We start from the raw sequence: 13,704 nt of genomic DNA on the forward strand, positions 1-13,704 counted from the left end.
CCGGAATGGATGCCGAGAACCCGAAGTGCGTGAACATCACGAGTGTAACAGTGACGAACTTCATGATGGATGGAAAGGTTATTGATCACGGACCAAATCCAGTGGGGGTCAGGATGAGATTTTGATTTTCTAGTAGATATGTATGTCAATTGCGTAAATACTGGAAGCATGTACGAACAGGTGAAGAATTTATGTGGAAACCCACACATGCCACTTGAGTTGGTGCAACATTACAAAATGTTCTTGCCAGCTGTGAAGCACGACCCAAAAGTAGAATGCCAGTAGCCATTGTTTGCTTCCTCTCACAACTTCACTACGCCTGCCTGGATATGAAGTAGTGGAACCGGAATATTGATACAACATCAGTAGGCGCTTCCAGGGGAGACGCCATTCACCATTCCGCGGGGTTATCGACCTTCTCTGATATAATTCATGGGCTCCTTCTGACACTAGAAGAATACAATGTATCTCCCCACTGGAGATGGCCATCAGGGACAGTAAAGTCGATAGCTACAGCTATCATCAGGTTTTCCAACACAGGCACCCGTCACACCTGACCAACAAGGTGTTTGCCACTGCAAAAATGCGCATTATGGCGCCGGCCACTGAAGTTTATATGAAAAGAATATATAAAGCCCTGCTCATACAACTCTAGACCTGGGAGACAAGAATTACACTGCTTCCATTTCAATTACTCAGCGCTCTGGACTTTTACAAAAGCCGTACTTGATTTCAACTTCATCATGAAGTTCTTTGGCGCCATCCTTGCCGTCCTCGCCGTCATTCTGGCTGCCATGGCCATGGCGGTGGCAAGTCAGCCCTTGCACTTTAACAGTACAGATATCTTCCAGAAGACACCACCCAATAGTACACTTCCCTTGGATGGGGTACCAACCAGGAAGGTAGGCTGTATCAGATCAGGCTGTAAGTTCCCCCCACAACCCACCCCGTCCTACTTCACTCTTCTCAAAATGTTCATAAAATAGACAGCTGCCTCCACGATGAGTATAGTTGCTGCAGCGGCATATGCGATTATAATATATGCCTAATGGACGGACATTTATGAAGGCAATAGCCTTGCCTTTTAGACAGTCAACAGCAGATGACTTTTCAGAGGAGCCTCAGAGAAGAACACTATTTCTTTTCCACTTCCCCGTCGAATTCTGCAATCAGGCACCAAAGGGAAAAAAAATATGCTCCTGATAGCAATTGCCGATCGTTTCAAAACATGCGGAATCCACCTTGGATTAGTCAAACTCTCCCGAGTTGGATGGTTTTGATATACGAACGCTGAATGACCCGAGCAGGACATCTGACGTTAGTATCCTCGCTTCGTACTTCATGTCAAATAGACTCCTATCCTCCTGGGTGAACACAATTCTGGTCTGTAGCAGTGTTGCTGATGTATCCTTGATGATGCCGTAGGTGCTCACAAGACGTCAAAAAGCCACCACGAGATTACGAGAAGTAACTCAGCTTAAGCATGCACGACTATCCTTGCTACATGGCTAATCTCTTGACGCAAAAGAGCTTCCTTGACAATTGAGATTTTTTGTTTGATTATGTCTATTATATGTATCGATTCGATGTTGGTAACATACCAAGAATGGTATTGCCGCAGAATACTCCAAACGCCTTGCCATGCCCGTAACCTGTATGAATAGATCAAGAATCTCTTCATCGACAGATGAAGAGTAAAAATTTGCTTCCCAAGATTGCTGCGCCATTCTACCAGCCGTCGCCCCATCCGTCATCGTCCTCTGTTTCCTTGGGCTTCATATCGAGCTTCTTGGCTACGACGGGCTTTGGTTTGCTGCTTGCAACGCTGCTAACTTTCTTGACCGTGCCTGTGCTGTTTGCCTTGGTCAAGCCCTTTGGCAAAGCCTTTGCGCCCGTCTTCTTGTTTGCCTGGGCAGCCAGCCATCCGGCGAAATCAGGCTCCGATCCATCATCAAAGGGTGCAGGCGATGACACGTCCTTCTTGACAGGCTTTGATGCGGCCGCAGTAAACGAGGCAGGTGTTGTATCCGCTGTGTCGTCTCCCCAGGCATCACCGTCGTCCATGTCGCCCATATCACCCCATGCGTCCCCGGTATCTTCGTCAACAGGCTCCGGATCCTTGAAGTAGGCTTCCGCATTTGATGTCGAGGAGGTACGAGATAGCGATGTCGAGGGGCGTGGCGAGACTGCCTGTCGATGTAGGGTGGATGCCGAGGAAGTGGATGGTACGAGGCGGTTTGCTCCAGGAGTCGGGGAAGTGACTCTGGCGGTGGGAGTGTTGGTGCCGTTACTTGCCGACGGCTCAATCTCTCCAGCGGCAGTCGATAATTTGTTAGTAAAGGACGAAATGGCCCAACCAGTCCACGAAGAAGCCTCGCTCGCTTGAGGCGTGCTCATGCGAGGACCAGCACCCTCGCTGGCAGGCTGCGGAGGCAAAACCGTGTCGGGCATGCTTGCGGCGGCTTTCTTGATCTTGTTCATGTATACATCAAGTGTCTTGAGCGCTTGGTCCCGAATCATCTTCTCCTTGTCGATCAGGGAAGGGCAAATGGCTGGCATGACCTTTGAAGCGCAATCCTCTTCGGTAAAGTGCTCCGAAGTGGCTGCCAAGGCCATGAGAGAAGCGTTGCGGGCATGTACGAATGGATCGCGTAGTGAGCGCGTAAATGCGGCAATGAGGACTTTGCTCCTGGTTGAAGTTCCGAGGTTCTTGGCAATCTTTCCAAGGCAAATGGTAGTGTTGGTTCTGATGCCAGGTTGCTCGTCATTTGCCGTTTTGGCAAGGTACTTGAGCAGCTCGCCATTAATGACTCTGTCTGAAAGCTTGCCAATAATGACCAATACCGACTTGAGGGTCTGTTCCCGGACGACTGGCGCCATATCTGTAAAGCCAGTTACCTATAATCACAATTAGCAATGTTCAGAGAAACCAACAACTCGATGAACTTACAATATTGGGGAAGATCTTGTCATTGACCACTCTTTGGGGCAGTCTATCAATCATGACTGGTAGATTGTCCAACAAGCAGACTCGAATGGCTCTGTCGGGGTTTCCAAAGAGCCTGATGACCACAGGCTGCACCTTGGCCTCAAAGTCGTCGCTGGAGAGTTTTGTGGCAATCTTCATGACTACCCCAAAAGCCTTCGGTCCTCCTCCACCGAATTCCACAGACTTGAGCAGCTCTGGCAAAACCTTCATCTTGAAAAAGTCTTCTGGAAAGTCGTCGGACAGCGAGTCGAGATCGTCCAAGAATTGTTCCCTCTCCTCCTCAGATTTCATCCCGAGGTTATCCACGCCCTCTGTCAACTTGATGAGCGGTGAGTCAAAGAATGCCCCTGTGCGTTTCCCCATCTCCAGGAACGCGCCCACTGTTATCCTTGCCTTGGGGTTTGCGTTGACTAGCCTCTTGTAACTCGTGTGCATGGTAGGAGGGATGCCTTTTGTCTGGCCTGCTTGGTCCGATCCCAGAAAATCACCATTGAAAGTTTCGGAGATGAATGCGCCAAACATGTATGAATCGACGGCCGAGTGCGGGCTCCTCTTGATGGCATCCCAGCCGTTGCGCGCCAGCTCGGGCGGCGTATACCGACCATTGTCAGGCACCAGACTGCCGAATGTGTAGATGACGGCATCGTCGTCCTTGACGTTACTGAGGACATCGAAGCCGCCGAGCTTCCACTCGCCGCTCTCGGAGGTGTAGACGCTTGCGACTTTGAGGTTGCCGTGTATGCTGGCGCCCTCGTCGTTGATGAACTTGACAGTACGCGCGATGCTGTACAATCCCCACTTGATGGTCTCCTGGCTCAAACTCTTTCTCTTGACGTGCCACCGTAGCGGGACGACGCGCTCCGTCGCCATGTAGATATATGTCTCTGTCTCGACCGTGTCCAGGATCTTGATGACGCCGGGGTGGCGCATGGTGCGCAGCTTCTTGAGCGCGTTCTTGGCAAGCGGGAGTCGGGATTTGGTCGAGGGATTGATCTCAAAGGCAAAGATGCTGCAGTTGCTGCCATCTTCACGGCGCGTGCCATTGTAGAGCGTCCAGATGGAGGCATCGGCGTCAACCCGATCGCCAAAGGTGTAAGGGAACGGCGGTCCCTGGGCAATGGCGGACGCCACTGCCGATTTGAGGAAATTCATCAGGCGCGCGAGTATAGGCCGTTGTCTGTTTTGGAGGAAAATTCAAGATATATGCAGATCGCCAGAAACCCTGAGTAAAAGAGCAGCAGGTTTCCCTCGTAGGATGGCGGCTGCGTGATGCTGCAATAACCTCGTCGTCAGGTGCCCAAAATGTTCGAGTTATAGCCAGTTGTCAATTCGAACAGCCTGAACCCCCTTGACCCCTCCAAGACGTTGACTTTCAGTGCGATTAGAGTTGGCGACAGGGGGTCCCCTCACTAAGCCGAGCGGAGAAAAGCGCCAAAGCTCATCTCGTTTAGAGGCTACTTATTAGCGATTGGCGCATATGTATGTACTATTCACGTGCATACATGTCTTATGTCGATGTACTCCTTTCTTTAAGTTCCTTTTTTTTGCTACAACACTCTAGATTCACTTCCCTGCGTCTATACACAAGTGTGAGTCACAAGACTTATCCAGGCATGAAGAATTCAGTCACTTCCCAGTGCCAGTTGCAATCTATTCCAGAATCTTGAAGCCGCCCGTCCTATCCCTCCACAACCCTTCGGGATCCAACTGAGCCCGCACGCTTTTGGCCAAATCCTGCTTCTCACTTCTAAGACGACCGAAATAGTCCTGTCTATAGAAACCATCGTTCATGAAGAGAGGCAGGTAGACATCTGATTCTAGCTTCCCGGCCGCCTGGAACTGTTCCACGTCCGCCTTTAGACCATTGTAAGTGTCCTGCATGGTCTGGTCTATGGTGGGATACTGGTCATTGAACAGGAAACTGTAGTCCAGCTCCATGATGATACGGTCAACATCATCGTCAAAGTCCAGCATGTCGCCACCATTGGCTCGTGCAATCTGAGCAATACGCTTGGGCAGTGGCTGGAATGCAATGCTGGCAATCAGTCCGGGCACCAAGGCGGCCGAGTTGCTCACGTTGACCCAGGTGTCATAGTAGGCGCCCAGGACCTCGGCCCCATTGGCCTCGCTAGGCAGCGGCGTCGACTCGGTGCCGATGGTGTAGACGCTGCCCTTAACCACGGCCCAGTTGTTGCCGCTCACCAGCTCGTTCATGCTCTGCGTCTTTGTCGTGTCAATAGTGTGGGCGATGGCAGTAAAGTTGTCAAACACGCCAACCGGAGGCTCTGGCCCGTTGTAGTACAGGAACAAAATCCAAATGTCGAGGATCGTGCCCAGAGTCCGCTCCGCGGTGAGGATGATACCGGCTTTCTCGTCCGGGTAGTATTCGGTGAAGTCGCGAAGCGCAGCCAGAAGCTTGGGAGTGGTATCCGAGTTTGCATCGAACCACAGATTGCCGCCCCATACCTGGCCTTGCTGGTGTGCCTTGAGCACAAAGGAGGTCACAATTCCATAAATACTTCCGCTTCCCTTTAGTGCCAAGAAGATGTCCGGGTAGGTATCCTCTGTAACAGTGAGAACAGTAGCATTGGCCAGGACGAGTGTATACTCGACAATATTGTTCGCTGCCCATCCGTATTCAGTGCTCATAAAGCTCAAGCCGGCTATCAAGTTTCAGTTAGTGATTTTATTCCAAGCGGACAAGCATCCATGAATATAATTACTGACCTCCAAGCAGATAGCCTCCAACGCCTACATTGCCTATGCGGCCTCCCACAGCTGTATACCCGGTGCCATCCAATGCGGCCGAGATATCATCCCAGCGGTTTCCTGGGCCAACTCTGACAGTCTCGGTAGCATTGTCCAGCACAACCTCATTGAGAAGCTTTGTTGAGATCAGAGGGCCGCCATCGACACTAGCAAAGTAGTTGTTCGGGTTATGGCCACCAGACTTGATGGCAAAAGTCTCGTTGTTGGTGAGCAATACCTGAACGATCTGAGCAACCTCTTCAGTCGTTTGGGGCGTCAGTATACAGGCTGGCTTGAGGTCTCCGCAAGCCGTTGACCAATATTCGGTTTGCGCCTCCGTATACTCGAGGGATAGCGGTTGGTCAATGGTGATATTCGGATACAGGCTGGCGACCTGGTCGCACGTTTCGGAAGCGGCGGTAGCAGCGATAAAGGAAGCCAAGAAAGCAATGGTCTTTACATGGTAAGGAGCCATAATGAGTGACTGGGAAGCGACTATGCCGCCACAGCTGGAGGAGTGCTGCTGGTTGGTCCGGCTTAAAGTCCGTGAGGAATCAAGAGAGGCAGCCAGATCTCCTCATCAGGATTCTCGACATGATCCCCTTCATATGTAGGTAGACCTCCTTTCCATGTGTCTGGCACCATTCTTCTTCACAATCCGCAACCCCACGTTCCGCCATACCGAAGAGTAGCATTCGCTGGGCATGCCGCATGGCCATTGCCAGGATCAATACCCAAGAGACTGTATGCCATGCCGGTCAGGAATCCGAATACGTAGGCGAGATCCAGATCATCGAAGCACAACCCGCATCGGTACCCATTCGAAAGCCTAAATTTGTCCTACCAGACAATGCTCAGTCTGCTCACACGACTGCTTTTGTCAAAACACTGGCTCGGCAAAACTTCCAAGATCCCAAAGGGGCGACGATTTTCGGTCTTGACTTGACAGGCGAACTCCCATCCACTTTGAGCGTTGGTATTCTTGGGAACAACATGGGGATCGGCCCTGTGCTAACGATGTGGGACAGGGATCGTGAGATCCAGCGTCACATGCTAATTTCCCGTCCGCTGCTCCGCCAGCCCTCTATTTGGCTTGGCAACGGCTTGACCTGAATAAACCCCCGCTGACAAAAAGATCTGTTGCATTTTCTTTTTAATCATAAATACGAATCACGATTGTCACATTGAGGGTAGCATTGCACCAATGCACGATGTACGGGCACCCGGAAAAAGAGTGACCCGAAACGGACTTGGCCACGGAAAAACATGACCATCTTTGACAGGTGCTTTTGACCATGCAATTAGTATGAGACTCTATCTCGGCTCGTCTAAGCATGACACATACCGAGGGACAAGTCCTGGTAATAGGTCATTGGCTGGAGAGGACTAGTACGCCCCCTATATCAATTGGATCCAACACGTGCGAATATGAATACTTTGTGATGCAACGCCATAAAGCAGTATTTCCCCAAGAGAGGAGGGGAGAGAAAAATAATGAAACAATCATCTGATTTGAATACGGTATGTACAAGTTTGAAGACACATGTGATGTGAAGTTTCGGAAAGGTAATAAAACATTATGGTTAAAAGAAAATAGCAGATATATGGTAGGTATATGGCAGATAGATATCAATTACAGATAAGTTTGATATGTGTACCACTGAGCTAGCATTTTGGGCGAGCGACGACATGAAAGTACACAAACAAACAGTCTCTACAACGATCAGACGAGCAGCACGTACATATCAGATTGACGCTTATTGGGTATCGAATTTTTTTCTCTTTTTCTTTCTAATCCCTGATTGTCTTGGTGCCCTCGGCGGGCTCCAGCAGCAGCCATCGGCACACAATGTTCTCCTGCGAGAACCGGGCGATGATGCGGTTGGCAATCTCCTCAAAGTTGCTCGTCGCCAGGGCGAGGATGGTCGGGCCAGCGCCGGAGAGGCAGACGCCCAGCAGACCAGGCTGCGTCTTGGGCGACATTGATGCTACAATATCCTGGAGTCCGGGGATGAGTGTCGAGCGGTATTGCTGGTGCAGCTTATCCTGCATGGCCAGGTAGATCAGTTCCGGGTCTGGTGGCGACTGGCCCAGAGCCACGGGCAGAAGAGCAATACGTTGCAGATTGAAAGTCTATGAGTTGGTGAGTTGATATAATCTCAAAAGTTCTTTTCTAGTTGAGGGCAACATACCACATCCTGTCTCGAGTAATGCGTAGGCAGGACCTCACGTGCCTTTGCTGTGGGCACCTGGAACTCGGGGATAATGGCAACGGCCTTGATCTCCTTGCCCCATGGGAACTTGATGTGGTGGCCGATGCCGAACGGCGGCTCTGGCGGACTCTCGCCGGTATCCACACCGCCAGCCGGGGCCGGAAGCACTTCGCTCAACGGGATTTCCACCCGAGCCACGTCCTCGGGGGTGAGGGGCTTCAGGTAGGTACCAACAAAGCCTCCAAAGAGAGCAGCTCCAACATTGTCCGGGTGACGCTCTGTCCATTGTGTCAATGACATTTCGTCTTATACGGTGCCAGGCAACGAGATTGGCTCTCTTTCTCGTTCATAGTGGCATGACATGAAACCAAGATGACTTACCGATCATTAGGCAGAAGTCAAACAGCCTGTCCAGGCTCAGGTCAAGTCCACCGACCTCCTTGCCGAGCATGACACCAGCCACGACAGCAGCTCCCGAAGAGCCCAGTCCTCGTCCCAGGGGAATAGGGTTCTTGATGTGGACGTGCGTCTCCACCGGGAATGCCCGCTGGCCGTGGCATCTCAGGACATAGAGGGCGACGCGGGTGATGAGGTTGGCCGAGGGGTCCAGGGGCACCTCGCCCGACTCCTCGCCCTGTCCCTCGTAGGTGATGCGGCAGTTCAGAGGCTCCTGGGAAGAGGTCTTGGTGCGGTCAATGGTGACCTTGAGCTCGAGGTAGATGGACAAGGCCAGGCCGATGACATCGAATCCGGGGCCGATGTTGGCCGACGAGCACGGCGTTCTGATGGTGAAGGACTCCATGCCAGTAAGAGAGACAGTCGTGACTTTCTTTTCTTCTTCTTTCCCTTATTTCCTATTGGCACTTTTCCCGCCGCAATCCTTCTGCTTGAATTGCCAATTGTGTGAAAGTCAAGGGTGGGTGTTAGTGACTCTAGTCCCAAACTGTGCCTGATTCATCAGAATTTTGAGCGTGCCCCCGATGACGGAGGGTGGGGCTTAAACATTCGATGTGGTCTCAAGGGTCTAGACAGGGACATGCTCAAAGTACGGGGTATTCACAACTTTGACTTTTTTGTTTTTTGCATGGTTGCAATATCAGATTGCGTGGGCATCTCTTGGATGCGAATCATTGTAACAGTATATCACAAGTCTTTGAACCAAATAACCAAATCATATCATACATCTTACAGGTCTCTCCATACCTTACCATGTGCTACCCAGTGGAGGTTGATGCGGGGTAAATTGCCCTAAACGTTCAATCGCGATACTTCTCATTGGATTTATGAATACAATCGCACCTAGATACCCCTGGCCTGGTGTCACCCCCATCTTCTTAGAAAGTTACAGGCATTTCTATAATACATTTGCTCACATATTCTGTCGGAGCAGTGGTGGCTACCTATATTACACCGAGGTCTGTTTAGTGGGTTCGTTATCAAGGAAGGCAGATAGACGTCGGGCAAAGGCGCAGTCAACACGTATGCATTTGGGACAGGACGACATTGAAGACATATCATTAGCATTTCATAACATGAAAGCGAACTTTTGTATAATATTTGCTCCTCCACGAGGCAAGGCTTATCAGCCATGAAAACCATTCATGGGCGATTTTTACAAATCTTATCTGTAGGGGTGGTGGGCGCCGTGATGGCTAGCATCTAGACTTATTCGGTCTCCCTCAAGACCTCACCTTGCCTCGACCAAGTATCAATTTCTTGACAGATTTCCGTCATTGAATGCCATGACCAGGCTGACTGAAATCTGGCGTCGTTACACAGGGTGGAGTGCTAAGCCAACACATCTACCACCAGCGGCCGCTTCGCCCTGCCTAACAAGAGGACAAGTCTGACAGTTCTGACTCACCACAGCTGAATTTGGTCCGAGGACTCAGGAAACTCGACCACCATATCCAGATGCCACGATAACAACAACAATTTCGTCGCTAGTCGACGGTGCATCCATGGATACCGCTGAAAGAATTCGAGCTACTATAGTACAATGATAATACTAGTTTCATTGCTTTGATCTTGAGAATGCAAAATCCAATCTGTCAAAAATGCTGCGGCCTATTATAATACGCTACCAAGCTCAGCCCCTGTTGGGCTTTCCTCTAGGCACCCGTCGACAGAGCCGAACTGGAAAGACGGGCGGGCGGCTGACTTGGGGAAAGACTTATAAGTCCTGCCACTCGAATATCGCAGTTCGCACCCCATCATATAATCGTAATCATCATAAAGTCACTACGTCCCAATATCCAAGAACTCATTTACATCTCAACTTTTTCTTAGCCCGCCAACTCTCCACTACTACCGCCACCATGTCGGCTCGTGCAGCAGCTGCAGCCCGTGTAGGCTCCTCGTCAAGGGGCCGCAATCGCGGGCATGGTGATCTCGTCCAGACATCCTACGAGTCAAAAGACGTGGACATTCCCTCAGACTATCTCAAATCACAGCCCTACGATGCACAGCCTATTACTCTCAAGGCCATCAATTTCAAGGAGACCGTATTGCCCGAATTCGACGGTGGATACGCAGTAGTATTAGACAATGTCCTCAGCCCATCTGAATGCGCCAAACTGATCCAGTTGGCCGAAGAAAGCGTGCTAGAAAAAGACAAGGGCGCCGACGGCGACCCCTGGCGACCGGCCCTGGTCAACGCCGGCGGCGGCTTCGAGGTCCTCGTCCCCGACTACCGCAACAGCGAGAGGATCATTTGGGACCAGCAGGAGATTGTCGACCGGCTGTGGGCGCGCATGGAGCGGGTGCCCGGGATCCAGGAGAGGCTGGCTCGCTTCAACGAGTCGCAGCTCCTGGGTTACACCAAGCCGAGCTGGAAGCCGCATCTCGACTGGGAATTTCACCGGCTCAATAAGAGGATGCGCTTCCTCAAGTACGGCCCCGGTCAGTTCTTTCGACCGCACTGCGACGGCCCGTATGGGGAGCAAAAAGACGACAAGACCATTTTGCAGACGCACTTTACCCTACACTTGTACTTGAACGACTCCAAGGCTGAAGTCGGTGACGAGGCCGAGCTGGAGGGAGGCGCAACATCGTTTTTGTCGTCGGATGAGAAGCGCAAGCTGGATGTAGACCCGAAAGCAGGCCGAGTACTCATTTTCCAGCACAAGCGATTATACCACTCTGGTGATGATGTCAAGGCGGGTATCAAGTATACTGTGCGGACAGATATCATGTACGAACTCAAGAGGGAACAGTAAGGAAACTCAGGTTTTCAAGGCGTTTATATATCACCAAGAAACAAAACAATTTTCTTCTTTTTTTTGAAGTGGTTAATTTACTCGCTCTACGGCCTCTGCCATGGTGGAATGCGTTGTACTATATAGAAGGGAAATCACTTAGGTACCTACGGGAATTGGCCTGTAGGGACTTTTCTTGTTACGCAGAATACAATTGATCGACAATATTATCCATTCATCTTGATCCCTATGAATACCTGTCCTTGCGGGGCATCATCTGAACCAACCATTGCTTTGCGTGTCCCGAGTAAAGCTCGTCTGCGTCTCAGGCTAGAAACATTTCCTGTTCCTCAGGCCAAGCATTAAAAACAGTCCCGTGTCAATGGTTGACATCTCATCCACTGAGTATAAGAGACGGGGTGAAGAACAATACGTTTGGATGAAATCCTCGAAAGCTAATTTTAACAGAAAACAAAATAAGCCGTCTTTGGCCGCAGTCCATCAAGGAAAGGCCTCTAGTGATGAAAGAGAGGGAGAAAGAACAAAATAGGAGTTCAGGAAGGCGAAAATCTACTGAATTTAATATCAGACAGAAGGATCCAAAACTATATTTGTTTCCACACTTATATAACACGAACCACCTTTGTCCACAGGTTCAGCTAGATCACGTATGTTGAAACTCATCGTAGTCATCACAATTTTGTTACCCAAAGCTCATATGGTTTTGAACATGGAATTGATCTTCCTGTAAGATGCATTATGGTATCGCACAAGAAATTGGAATAAAAGAGACGCCTTTACCCTTTTGGATCCTCATGGGACTATGCCTTGAATCCTGGCCGATCCTGTGTACCTCTGAACTCCGGTTTAAAAAAGAACGACAAAAGTAGACAATCCATCAAGTCTACGTCAATATCAAGAAACAGACACCACCAACTAGTCCGCCCAGGACCAGCGCCGTCAATATGCCGGCACCGACCTTGTCACCAGTGGTTATTGGCTTGGTTCCTCTCACGTCACTTTCCGATTTCGCGGTTCCTCCACTGCTGTCGCCAGTCGATGTACCACCCGTCACGGATGTGTACGGTGTCGGCGCACCATCGAGTAGGGTGTAGAACACGGCTGACAGGGCCGACATTTGCTGTCCGACACCACTCGTTCCGTCGTTCTGGGCTCCCCATGTCCAGTGCTGTCCACATGCGTATCCGGAGAGCGTCCGGCCTGCTGTGCCCTCCCCCGTGCCGTCGCATTGTTTCGCAGCACCCTGCGCCGAGGCCTCTAGCAGCGGGTAGATGGTGTCGTAGGTTGAGGACATGAGCTGGGTGGTCTTTGCCATCCAGCGTACCAAGTACGCCTTGAAGGAGAAACTGTCCGTGGCGCAGTTACTTTGCGGTTCGCAGGGCGGCTCGTACATGACGCTTTCGTTGAAGAAGTATGTTGCTGTGCGGTTGACAATACCCGTCGTGCGCTGTTCCCACTTGTCCGACGTGCCGTTTGTATAATTCCACATGGCAGCGGATCCCTCCATGAAAATGCCAGCATTGTATGTCCATTGTGCCTGGTCAATGCTAACACAGCCCTCATCGTCGGACGCACCGTCGTAGATGTTATACTCGTCGTCGATGAAACCGACCGTCTCCATCCAGTCATAGACTGTCTCGGCCCAGTCGGCGTACGTCGTGTTACCCGTGTAGCGGGCCAATCGCGCAGCAATGTTGAAGAAACAACCGTTCGAAACACTGTTCTTGTAGTTGTAACCGTTGTTGAATGTATAGATCTGCCATCTGAGGCCACCGCCGCATGTGGAGTTGTCCCAGCGCCATACATACTCGTTGAAGACGGCCTGCGCCGCTGCGAGCCATTGCACCCCATCTGCACCGGGGTTCTGGAAACCCATTTCTGCTGCTGTCATGGCGGACAAGGCCCAGAAGCCTTGGTCATCGTTACCCTCGGTCAGGGTCTGGTTTTCGGGCATGAAATCGCCATCGTCGCCCACTTGGTGTTGTAACGCTTGGAAGGTCAAGTCGACATATTGTTCATCTCCCGTAAAGGCCCAATAGTCAACCAGAGTTCCAAAATATGCGCCGGCTGGACCGCATTATTAGCTTCGCTCGTCATTGAATTCCCAGGCACCGAGCACCAGACTCGGGAGCATTGTCGTTCTTACCTTCCCACCCTATCAAGCAAAGTCAGTCAGTATGGATCTTTGGAGAGTTTTGCTTCATGGGATCAACTCACAGTAGTACGGATCGGGCAAGTTACCGGGAACGTCTCCCGTGTTGTTGCCGGTATAATATTGTAATAAACCATACGCAATCTGTGCTGCGCCGTCCTTGATTGATGCTGTATTTTTCGCGATCGTGAGCACTATAACTTCCTGGCATCAAATTGGAACACACAACTCACAATCGTCGTTCCAATCAATGTCAACAGCCGAGACTAGAGGCAGCACACTAGCCACGCATATACTCAAGTAGCGCCAATACATAATACTACACTATAGTATTGAAAAGGAAGAAAAAATGAGCGATACAAACGAGTGGATTATCCTGAGAGT

The 13,704-nt window shown here is 50.7% G+C and overlaps 5 protein-coding genes across 5 annotated transcripts; 1 reads left to right on the forward strand and 4 right to left on the reverse strand.

Moving 5' to 3' along the window:
• Positions 1 to 1,728: 1,728 nt before the first annotated feature.
• Positions 1,729 to 4,141, reverse strand: PFICI_07291 (uncharacterized protein; the record flags this gene model as incomplete). Its single annotated transcript, XM_007835872.1, has 2 exons — positions 1,729 to 2,898; positions 2,951 to 4,141. The coding sequence occupies 2 exons, from the start codon at positions 4,139 to 4,141 to the stop codon at positions 1,729 to 1,731; spliced, it is 2,361 nt and encodes a 786-aa protein (XP_007834063.1).
• Positions 4,142 to 4,639: 498 nt separating this feature from the next.
• On the reverse strand, positions 4,640 to 6,212 carry PFICI_07292 (uncharacterized protein; the record flags this gene model as incomplete). Its single annotated transcript, XM_007835873.1, has 2 exons — positions 4,640 to 5,652; positions 5,717 to 6,212. The coding sequence occupies 2 exons, from the start codon at positions 6,210 to 6,212 to the stop codon at positions 4,640 to 4,642; spliced, it is 1,509 nt and encodes a 502-aa protein (XP_007834064.1).
• Positions 6,213 to 7,528: 1,316 nt separating this feature from the next.
• PFICI_07293 (Homoserine kinase) lies at positions 7,529 to 8,752 on the reverse strand (the record flags this gene model as incomplete). Its single annotated transcript, XM_007835874.1, has 3 exons — positions 7,529 to 7,870; positions 7,930 to 8,228; positions 8,332 to 8,752. The coding sequence occupies 3 exons, from the start codon at positions 8,750 to 8,752 to the stop codon at positions 7,529 to 7,531; spliced, it is 1,062 nt and encodes a 353-aa protein (XP_007834065.1).
• Positions 8,753 to 10,268: 1,516 nt separating this feature from the next.
• PFICI_07294 (uncharacterized protein) lies at positions 10,269 to 11,168 on the forward strand (the record flags this gene model as incomplete). The annotated part of the gene is made up of 1 exon (XM_007835875.1): positions 10,269 to 11,168. One exon carries the CDS (start codon positions 10,269 to 10,271, stop codon positions 11,166 to 11,168), a length of 900 nt encoding a protein of 299 aa, XP_007834066.1.
• Positions 11,169 to 12,051: 883 nt separating this feature from the next.
• PFICI_07295 (uncharacterized protein) lies at positions 12,052 to 13,635 on the reverse strand (the record flags this gene model as incomplete). Its single annotated transcript, XM_007835876.1, has 4 exons — positions 12,052 to 13,235; positions 13,315 to 13,323; positions 13,386 to 13,490; positions 13,554 to 13,635. The coding sequence occupies 4 exons, from the start codon at positions 13,633 to 13,635 to the stop codon at positions 12,052 to 12,054; spliced, it is 1,380 nt and encodes a 459-aa protein (XP_007834067.1).
• Between the last annotated feature and the right edge of the window lie 69 nt (positions 13,636 to 13,704).

Source organism: Pestalotiopsis fici (assembly GCF_000516985.1).
Source record: "Pestalotiopsis fici W106-1 unplaced genomic scaffold PFICI_Scf_4, whole genome shotgun sequence".
Taxonomy (NCBI): Eukaryota; Fungi; Ascomycota; class Sordariomycetes; order Amphisphaeriales; family Sporocadaceae; genus Pestalotiopsis; species Pestalotiopsis fici.